Genomic DNA, 11,466 nt, shown 5'->3' with positions numbered 1-11,466 from the left:
AAGTGCTCTGGAAAAAGTCATAAATGTGTTATATCGTTAATCACTTCTCCGGGTGAACACTTGATGTCGCTGTTGCTTAAGGTGTGGAAACTGCAACCTGTTGGCGATTGAGAAGCTTAGAAATGTATCCTAGTGATCTGCAGGCCAAATGTGAATCCTTCTTCCCGCTACAATTTATCTCATGGTCATTACTTCAAAAGTGAGCTTTGATGGCATTAACTCTGTTTATTTTATGATTAGTCGTGCATAGTTTTGTTCAACACTAATCTAGATCACACTGTTTTAAAGGCTTAAAGGGATAGTTCACCCACATGCCGTTCCAAACCTGTAAGACTTTAGTTCATCTTTGGAAAACAAGACATTTTTGATGAAATCTGTGAGCTTTCTGTTCATCCGTTGATAGCTACACAGCTGACACTTCAAAAAGTTCCTAAACAGATTGTAAATCCATTTGAATTGATCGGTTTAGTTAAAATTTTCCGAAGAGACTTAACGGTGAACTATGTAGTATTTTTGCAGTAAAATATCCAAAAACCACTAGGCCAGTGTTATATATTTTGTTCAGTTGAGTACCTACAATATCCCAGATGTTTCCAACTATTTGTAAATTGTGAGAAAATTGCTATTTTAACTAAGGACAGGGACGTTGCAGCATTGCATTTGAGAGAGTCGCCTGTCAATCGCGTCATATCTGCGTTACCCTCGGTTTCGGCTTTTATTTCGCAGGAGCGCTTTATTCTTAGCAGTGTGAACAACTGAACGCACGGAGTAACGTCATAACATCGTTTTAAACACACGTAAATGTATCTAATATGATAAACAGAGCTCCATTACCTCAAAATCATAACCGGAAGAGCGGATCTGTGCAGGCGCCCGGCAAATGAGTCCCGTCCCGTCATAATAAAAGTCCCGGTATTCGCAAGGCGGGTATTTGTTTAACAATCGCTCCAGCAGCTTTGCTCAGGTCCATAACACTCGGTCCTGCTCTGCTTTAGACTACAGTAACGTTAATAACCGCATGCATGAACGTGATTTCTGCCCGAGTCCTATTTTTCACCGGCTGTGATGAGAAGACCACATCTCCCAAGATGCTGCGCTCACACTTTGCGTCATCAAACTACACATTTGTTTTGCATAGGCGCCCTCCAGTGGACAAAAGCTGCATAGTGCACCTTTAATCGTTTTATGATGAACAGACGCCTTTATTCACATTCATTGATCAGTAAACATAAACAGAAGCTCAACCAAAAGGGCTTAATGCACGAGAATGAATCTCATTGGTTCTTGCTGAAGCTCGTGTAACACAAGAATGAACCTCATTGGTTCTTGCACGGCAAGCTTACATGGTTGAGCTTCCGTTTCACAATGTGAGTTGATGAATCTCTTTATATGTGGAAAAAAATGCCTAAATCTAATTTGTTCATTATATAAAGCGATCATGTCTATTCAGGAAATTTGGACTAAAGGGCTCAATTCATATGGATTAGTTTTAATTTGGAACAAAATGAGGGTGAATAATTAATGCGAATTTTCACTTTTGAATAAACTAATACTTTAAAGCCTGTTCACACCAAGAACAATAACTAGACTGTTATTATTAGCCTCAACACCAATGCACAGTATATTTCTTTTCACTCTTAAGTGTGCTGCAAGATGAATTTTGAGTTTCAGTCAGTTCATCAGCTGGTGAAAATAGTTCTGAAAGTCTTATCGTTATAGCTGGTGTGGACTCTTTTATGTTTAGATCTATTTTTATAGCTATCTGTATCAATATAGTTATTAAGTTTAGTGTGAACAGGCCTTTAGGTAAGTTATAACCCATGCAGTGAAATAAACCCCACACAAATATACTTTTATTGAGGACCGAAAGAACAGATAATTCAGAATCTACAGTACATTGGATACAGCAGCTATAGTTTAGCCAAGTGCTACAAAATAAGTTATTTTCTAGCAGGTCAAACACATTACCAATTACAACTAACTAAATGTATAGACTGAGGTACTTGCGAGTTATATGTTGTTCGTGTTTGTGACGTATTCAGTAACAGCACAAGATTTTAACATAAAAATATCCAGTCTCTTAAATATTGCACAAAATTGATCTACAAGGCAAAATGCAATAAACTCTTCTACAAAGTAAACAATTCAGAAAAGCTAAATCCAGTCATGGTTCCACTAACCAACAACATATAGGATTCTGCTTATTCACAATTGTAGTGCATTTCTCTAGTTTCTGTGAGCTTATTCTCTGTTATGACTAACAAATGCATGGTCACAGTTATCAAATGTTAGATGAGAAAGGTGTGTGGCTCACATATGTGCACGTACAATGTAAAATGACACATCATCTTCTAGGGGGCTGTAACACTTGAGTACCAATCAATTTTCCATATATAACAACATAGAGTGCATCCGGAAAGTATTCACAGTGCGTCACTTTTTCCTTTTTTTTTATGTTACAGCCTTATTCCAAAATGGATTCAATTGATTAATTTCCTCAAAATTGTACAAACAATACCCCATAATGACAATGTGAAAGAAGTTTGTTTGTTTCTGTGCAAGTTTATAAAAATAAAAATAACACGCACAATGTACATAAGTATTCACAGCCTTTGCCATGACACTCAAAATTGAGCTGAGGTACATCCTGTTTCCACTGATCATCATTGAGATGTTTCTACAACTGGAGTCCATTCAGTTGGTCACTCTGACAGAGCTCCAGCTTTTCTCTGTGGAGAGAGGATGACCTTCCAGAAGCACAGCCATCTCTGCAGCTCTCCACCAATCAGGCCAGATGGAAGCCACTCCTCAGTAAAAGGCACATGACAGCCCGCCTGGAGTTTGCCAAAAGGCACCTGAAGGACTCTTAGACCATGAGAAATTAAATCCTCTGATTTGATGGAACAAAGATTGAACGTTTTGGCCTGAATGGCAAGTGTCATGTCTGGAGGAAACCAGGCACCTGGCCAATACCATCCCTATAGTAAAGCATAGTGGTGGCAGCATCATGCTGTGGGGATGTTTTTTAGCTGCAGGAACTGGGAGACGAGTCAGGGTTGAGGGAAAGATGAATGCATCAATGTAGAGAGAATCATTAATGAAAACCTGCTCCAGAGCGCGCTGGACCTCAGACTGGGGTGAAGGTTCATCTTCCAACAGGACAACGACCCTAAGCACACAGCCAAAATAACGAAGGAGTCGCTACGGGACAACTCTGTGAATGTCCTTGAGTGGCCCGGCCAGAGCCCAGACTGGAACCCGATTGAACATCTCGGGAGAGATCTGAAAATGGCTGCGCACTGACACTCCCCATCCAAACCTGATGGAGCTTGAGAGGTCCTAAAAAGAAGAATGGGAGAAACTGCCCAAAAATAGGTGTGCTAAACTTGTAGCATCATACTCAAAAAGACTTTAGGCTGTAATGGATGCCAAAAGTGCTTCAACAAAGTATCGAGCAATGTCTGTGAATAATTATGTACATGTGATTTCTTTTCTTTTTTTTACATTCACAAATATTTCAAACAAACTTGTCTCTCCTTGTCATTATGGGGTATTGTTTGTAGAACTGAGGAAAATAATGAATTTTGGAATAAGGCTGTTATGTAACAAAATGAGGAAAAAGTGAACACTTTACAGATGCACTGTAGTTTAAGAGCTTGAGTATATTTTCAGATAAGGTGGATTTGTAAGCAAGACTGACTAGATGTTTAAGCAAACACATTAAAATGTACAAATAAAATGACACATACGGCTAAACACTAAAATGGCTATTTAAATAGAATATCTAAGAAAATATAATGGTATCAGTAACAACTGTAACAATTTCACTTCCACTCTTTCCACTGGTACAAAATAATGATGTGATAATATGCCCAATACATGTGATTCCCAAAAACACTACAGTGCACTTCTGAATCTTTGGTTAGGCCAAACTTCACAATTTAAATGTGTAGAATAATGCATGTGCATTTTAACATAAATATGCAGCATCTGGTGGCTGTTTTTCTGCAATGCTTCTGGTCTATATAGAAAATTGATATAGGAGATGAGCATGGTTACTTAATCCATTGTGCCCATTTTAACTGAACTTACTCTCTTCATGTGCTTATCAAACAACTTGTTACTTGTGGCTGTGGTCTAGGATTGACAGGGGCATAAATGTGCTTTAAAATTTAAAGGTCCCCCTGTGCCAAATGTTCAAGGGCATCGCCCTCACAGCGCATACAATGATAGCCGAGGTCGGAGGTCACATCCCAGCAGCCCTGCTTTCGGTAGAAGTCAAGAGATGACTTGTTCCAGTCCAGCACAGTGAAATTCAGCTGGGTGCAACCAGCAGCCAGACCAAGCTAAGGGTGATCATAAACACAAATCACAACAGCTTCTTATGACCACCTGCACATGCTGCCGTTATCTAGCATAAATAAACTTCGCTCACCTGGGAAACTTTGGCCATCAGAGCCTTGCCAATGCCTTTCCCTGGAAATACTCACAGAAAATCATTAATCAGTTTATGTTACATTCAAATGAACAAAAGCACACAGTGTCGATTTCTTACCTCTGAACTCTGGCATCACATACAGGTCCTCCATGTACACTGCCCGACCTTTCCATGAGCTGTACGTGTAGAAGTATAGAGAGTAACCAATCTTGGTATGACCTGTAAAGAGAGTCATTTCTGTCAGCTTGATGGCTTAAATAACACAATTAGAGATGCGCCGATTCCAATTTGTTTTGTTTTTTGTATGTATGACCTGCTGATTCCGATTTTCTTTCTATGAACTATACTTGACAGAATATACGAACAAAAATCTACTTTTCTTAAAGCAGCACTTGGTAACTTTTGCTCTCGGGGTCCCCCTAAAGTTGGGAAAAAATAGTGTCCTCAACTACTGTCGTAAACTCTGTCATCCTACAACAGGAGATGCCATCGTGCGTGCATTTGTTGACATGACAACCCTGATAGCCCTGAACTAGTGATGCGCGGGTCGTCTCATAGACATAGGGGGTCTGCGGGTTATTTAATGGTCGCGGGTGCGCGGCGGGTTGTAAAAATATATACAGTGGTGCGGGGCGGGCCAAATGACTACATAAAAGCGGCCCCGCGGGTTGGTGCAGCACTAACAGTTCCCCTGAACACTGCAGGAGGAGTTCACATTCAGGTGTTCTTCTGGCGGCGCGTGTGAAATGTCTTCATCCCAGGTACAGTCAGTGGCAGATGTCATATGAATATAATTTCATGGGTTTTATTTTTTTCAAACGCCAAATAATCACGATGCTCACGTTTACAAGCCAGTGTCATTATAGTAGTCTATTGGTTACTTTAACATTATTTAAGAAATACTACAGAAATTAAAGTAATTAAATGTAAAATAACACTGGATAGTCATCATTGTACAAATTAAATATAGATTAATGCTTACAATTAAAGTTATTCAGTCAAGAGCAGACATTTTCTTTGATTAACATGACAGACAGCAGCAGGACTACACTCACCTAAAGGATTATTAGGAACCCCATACTAATCCTGTGTTTGACCCCCTTTTACCTTCAGAACTGCCGTAGTTCTACATGGCATTGATTCAACAAGGTGCTGAAAGCATTCTTTAGAAATGTTGGCCCATATTGATAGGAGAGCATCTTACAGTTGATGGAGATTTGTGGGATGCACATCCAGGGCACGAAGCTCCCGTTCCACCACATCCCAAAGATGCTCTATTGGGTTGAGATCTGGTGACTGTGGGGCCATTTTAGTACAGTGAAGTCATTGTCATGTTCAAGAAGCCAATTTGAAATGATTCGAGCTTTGTGACATGGTGCATTATCCTGCTGGAAGTAGCCATTAGAGGATGGGTACACAATGGTCATAAAGGGATGGACATGTCAGAAACAATGCTCTGTAGGCAAGTAGGCCGTGGCATTTAAACGATGCCCAATTGGCACTAAGGGGCCTAAAGTGTGCCAAGAAAACATCCCCCACACCATTACACCACCACCACCAGCCTGCACAGTGGGAACAAGGCATGATGGATCCATGTTCTCATTCTGTTTATGCCAAATCTGACTCTACCATCTGAATGTTTCAACAGAAATTGAGACTCATCAGACCAGGTAACATTTTTCCCGTCTGGCACCAACAACCATGCCATGCTCAAAATTGCTTAAATCACCTTTCTTTCCCATTCTGACATTCAGTTTGGAGTTCAGGAGATTGTCTTGACCAGGACCACACCGCTAAATGCATTGAAGCAGCTGCCATGTGATTGGCTGATTAGATAATTGCATTAATGAGAAATTGAACAGGTGTTCCTAATAATCCTTTAGGTGAGTGTATTAGGCTGCTGTCAATTTACAAGCGAATTCACTGATCCAATATACTGTTACACAACATGCATTATCTTATTTTATCAACATTGCATAAACTATTTAGTTTACGACGTAACGTTCCAGAACTGACTGTGTTTAACTGAATATTGACCAAGACTTGCATTCTGACACAATTTGTATGTATTTGACAGTTTAAGTGCAGTAAGCCACATTTTGGTACTTGCGACTCAAAAGCTGTTTGAGTGGCGGCAGAGCACTCCACTTATATAGCTCGTGAAACCTGCAGGAATTAGTACATTTCTGCTCAATACAAGATTTTATAAAATATTTGCCCAGAGCGAATGAGACCAGAGAGTGAGAGAACGTGGGTGTGTGTCACTCACTACGCCGTCGGAGAGAAGAGAGTGAAGCTGACATTATTGTCTGTACTTTTGGCAACAAAATGAAACAGCTCGATCGGTGCATCTCTAATGCAAACACCAAACTCAGAAACAATACTGTGAGTTTAACAATATAAAGTTGCAAAACATAGAGTTACCACAATATCAGTATTGTGTTCATTACTCTTTTTTTTTCACATTGGCACATATGGCTTGCCACAACCATTTGTTTCTAACATGCATATGTAAATGCAATTCAACTTAAAGGGGACGTGACATGGATTTATGTTTATTATTTGATTATGTTCCTTGAAGTACACTTATAATGACAATAAAGTACAAAAAAATCCACATCTGTCAGATCCAAATACAGTTGCAGCTTAATTTTTCAACATAAGTTTCTTTGTAAACTCTTTTTTTACACAGTGCCTTGTTTACAAAACAATCTGCAGTCAAATGATCCGAACAAACATATAATCCTCTGATGTGATCCGGGACGCCATTAAATAAACCATCCACTTTGTTTCTGACGCTGAAGTCTGTAAAGAGAAACTGAGCGCACATCTGTATACTGTATCCAGTATAGGCAGCGACAGTGATTATAATGATCTTTTGATGCATACTATTCATTGAAGTCTTGCTAGAGGCAGTCATATGCAAATGTGTTTGCCCGGTGTATGAGCCGTTTTTGGAGCTTGATTAAATAAAAGCTTTGTTTATAATGAGCGGTACATTTTAAGCTATGAAACATGCAGGATGTTTTGGTACAAAGACCTCTTACGGAGTGTCAAAATATCAAAGCAAATTTCTTTTCTCATGTCATGACTCCTTTTAAAAAAATGTAACTTTGGGGAGGTAAAGCAAAAGAGAGTAATATGGGAAAACAAGCTTATGTAACATCAATGCACTCAGGCTAGACATGACACACATGCCCAGATTAGATAACAAATGTGGTTAACAAACCACATTTAGATCACTAAATGATTAGATTACAAATGCGTATCCTAATGCAGCAGTTTTTATCTGATGTTTTAATAGGATTGTTGATCAAAAGAGAAATATTGAATCAGGCAGCCCGGTTCTTTTTTCTCACCATCTCTGGACTTAAGATGCTCTGGCATTTCAGCAATAATTCCATGGAAAAAAGGGTTTTTGGAGAATCCATCCTGCTCCAGATCTAAAGTAAAGAAGTATGATGATTAGTACCAGCTCCAAACTCTTACTAAAACAATCCACCGCATGAACAATTCCAAACAAGTCATTGTATTTGGAGAGATGTGACAATCATGCCTACCTCTTTGTGTAATCTTGATCTGGTCTGAAACTTTCTCATGCTCTGCCAGTTCCTAGTGTGAAGAATTTGACAGTACAGTCTATATTGATTTTTGCATTGGTCAAAGGACAATTTTCAGTATTCTGACATCAACAAAAGTGCATAGTTATTCTAAGATTTCTATTGTGGCAAGGTTTTATTAATCATGCATATTTAATACATGACATGACCTGCTTATTGAAGCGGTCACACTATCTGATTTTCATCTTCATTAAAATGACGTCAGTCATTCAGCTCATCAAGCCTACTGCACGTTTCCGAGCTCTCCAAGCAGGAAAGTGTCAGATTACAGTGTGTGTGTGTGTGTCAGTGATATGGCTTACTGTCACCATGTCATACACACCGATGCCATTACACGCACTTTACAGGTTAAACAACACAATTTGGAGGATAATGAAAGACCGCGCGTGCTTTCGGTGACGCAGCAGAGGAGCTTTCCAATTCTTCAGAAATGGACGCGCGCGGCGGCCGAAGGCACGCGGGCGTTTCGACTCACCAGAATCATGCGCGAGATGTCCTTACAGTCCTCGAGCGTGGCGGCCCGGATTGTGTAGTCCATCCTGAGATCAACAATAATAACACACTGCGCAACAAAATCTGAGCGTTTGTCCACGTGGAATATTACGAAGAAATGGCAGAGATGTGTTTACTTTGCACTGACTGAGTCTCAGCACGCGGAACTTAGAGACGAATCTGCTGAAACAGCGCCATCTGCATGTACTTATATGACATTGTAGTCCTAGATTAATCTACGGTAGATTAAAATATGTGGCCTATAATTATTATCAGACATATCTAGATATAGCCACGTAATTATTTGAGGGATTGAGCCACAGAAACATTTCTTCTGTAACGTTATATTCAAAGCTGACTCATAACAGCCATTTTAAAGTCCCCATGAAATCAAAATTGACGTGTTTTTGGGGGCTTTTGATATGAATATCTCAGCATGACTGTTATCTATAAGACAGTGTGCTCCAAAATAATGACAATTCACATTTAGAAGACAAAAGGCAGGGTTTGAAATGAACTTTTTAACTCACAGGCCAATTTTTTAGGTTACTGCCCTGGCCATTCAGAACTTCTACTAGCCAAAAAGGGGTATAACACTTAACAATAAGAATTCATTGGTTAACTACATTAGTTAACATGAAGTTATTTCAACATTTACTAATTATATGCATTATTTAAATAAAAGTTATATTTGTTAACATCAGGGCTGTGCACAGGGGGGTCATCAACAAGGTAACATTTTTTTTTTTTACACTTAATAAGACCATTACAAGTTCTTTTGCTGTCATTAATGGGGTTATACAAAAGACAGCAAATAAAATGGTAAAATAACGCCAAAAATAATAAAACGGAGTTACGATTGCCCTGTGATTAATTTATTCATGCTGCAATGCATTCTGGGAATACACTTCCTCAGCTCATAGATAGAATTATGTTGACTTGAATGGTTTAAGTAAGCACAACTTGATGCAATTAAGCTTACTTAACTGAGTGTTAAGTTCAGCTTACTTGAGAATTTTAAGGCAATCAGTTTCCACACATCCTTCTATAGACTTAAAATAAACAAGCTTTTCTAACTCACTAATCTTAAGATTACTTTGAGGCAACAAGTTTGCATACTTTTTTTAAAGTAAGGACAACTAATCACATTTTACAGTGCAGTATTTTCTGTTTATTTTGATTAATAAAATATTTAATTATTGTTCAGTAAATATTAAAATGTTAATATAAAAATGATCTGAAAACATTGAATAAATGAGATTCCATAATAGTTTAATAGTGTTATCGTTGTAACAACTAAATATATTTGTATTATATTATTATTATCGTATTTTTTTATTATAAATATGATGTTGCCTCTAAGATGGACACCCAACTTAAGATATTTACAAGCTGAATCTTAACCATGTCATGCCAGCAAATGGAAGTCAGTCAGCTGTTTATCATCATGTTAAATATGCCTTTTACCCCAAATACCATAATTTTTCATATTCTGTTATTAAAAATCTGTTGCATATGATTTACATAAATCATAAACAAGACCTTTGTCTCAAAACATATTCAATAATTTTAGTGATTCTGATTTACTTAAATCTCCAATAAAAAGTTTAAATAGAAAAGATATCAAATTAGCCCAGAATCAACTTTTTGGAAGAATAATTAGAATAACATAAATTGAATTAATACTAAAGCCTAACAATTGTATTTACTGTATGATTGTAAAAGGTTTGTTATTCATTTTATATATTAAGATGATACCCAATCCCCTTATAGTGCCCCTTTTTTGGTTTGGGCCACTGCCCCTCAAAATCTCTGTGCACGGCCCTGGTTAACATTATAGTTAATGCACTGTGAACTAACATAAACAAACAATGAACAGCTGTAGCTACTTTTATTAACTAACGTTAACACGTTAAAAGATTAACAACTTTACTGTAAAGTATTACCAAGAAAAGAAATAAACCATAATAACTATCACAATATAGCCTATATTTGATAAAATTTAGATTTCATACATTAATTTCATATTCAAACAAAATCATGTCATCCAGCCATCTCCACCCTTCCTCTTTAATCCTCATCACCAAAAATGTATTTTTGGTGGACAGATCAATAAAGTACAAAGAACATCAAACATCACGCGGAACAAAACAACTCAGGCTAAGCCAAGGTCTGCTTCGTTGCTCGGCTTTTTTCACTGAGGTTAGCTATACCCCAGGCAAGTATTGCCACATTATTAGTTTTTTTTTTTTTTAAATCTTCGCTATTAACAAATATATACAACAAATAACGGCATATTTGCTCAATTGCACTAAAGCAATTGAACAAGCGTGCCGTTATTTGTTGTGTAGTGACGTTTATATTCAAATAAGCCAGAAATGTGCAAATCATGCGTAATACGCTGCTTGTTGACTCACAAATTGAGTATTTGCGCTAAATCTAAGCAGATCTGGCTTTCACAAACTTCCCCTAGCAAAGTGAACATAATAAGTATAACCTGATTGGCTGATTTGACAGTGTTACCCAGCAAAACTGATTGTTACCTTCATTTGGTGGGTGTTTATTTTAAACCCTGGATAAAAGCATTCAAAACTTAGTCTTTTACTTCTGCCAAATAGAGGGTATGCATATACACAGCCGGAGTGAGTGGCATGCATGAGTGATGCTGCATGAGACTCGAAAACTTGAGTAAAATTAACGATTGTCAATTAAACTAAAGTTTGGACTCATTATAAGTGTTCCCTAAAACTGCAACAAAGATCCAGTAATCCATGGATTTTGGCATGCAGAAGGAATTGTGTTTCCTGACATTTATATGTGCCTGATTTCGACTCCGGGGTATACATGAAGCAAATTTGCCTATGTGAACACTTTATATACAAGAGGTCTAAATCTAGATGATCACTTAATCTTAAT

The 11,466-nt window shown here is 37.9% G+C and overlaps 1 protein-coding gene across 1 annotated transcript; it reads right to left on the bottom strand.

Moving 5' to 3' along the window:
• Positions 1-1,835: 1,835 nt before the first annotated feature.
• LOC137078742 (thialysine N-epsilon-acetyltransferase-like) lies at positions 1,836-8,738 on the bottom strand. Its single transcript, XM_067446388.1, has 6 exons — positions 8,534-8,738; positions 7,999-8,050; positions 7,798-7,881; positions 4,556-4,657; positions 4,436-4,476; positions 1,836-4,346 (listed from the first exon to the last, which is right to left on the bottom strand). The coding sequence occupies exons 1-6, from the start codon at positions 8,594-8,596 to the stop codon at positions 4,173-4,175; spliced, it is 516 nt and encodes a 171-aa protein (XP_067302489.1). The 5' UTR covers positions 8,597-8,738; the 3' UTR covers positions 1,836-4,172.
• Between the last annotated feature and the right edge of the window lie 2,728 nt (positions 8,739-11,466).

Source organism: Pseudorasbora parva, chromosome 1, assembly GCF_024679245.1.
Source record: "Pseudorasbora parva isolate DD20220531a chromosome 1, ASM2467924v1, whole genome shotgun sequence".
Taxonomy (NCBI): Eukaryota; Metazoa; Chordata; class Actinopteri; order Cypriniformes; family Gobionidae; genus Pseudorasbora; species Pseudorasbora parva.
The sequence above is the reverse complement of the archived record's forward strand: the minus strand, read 5'-3'. Positions and strand labels throughout refer to the sequence as shown.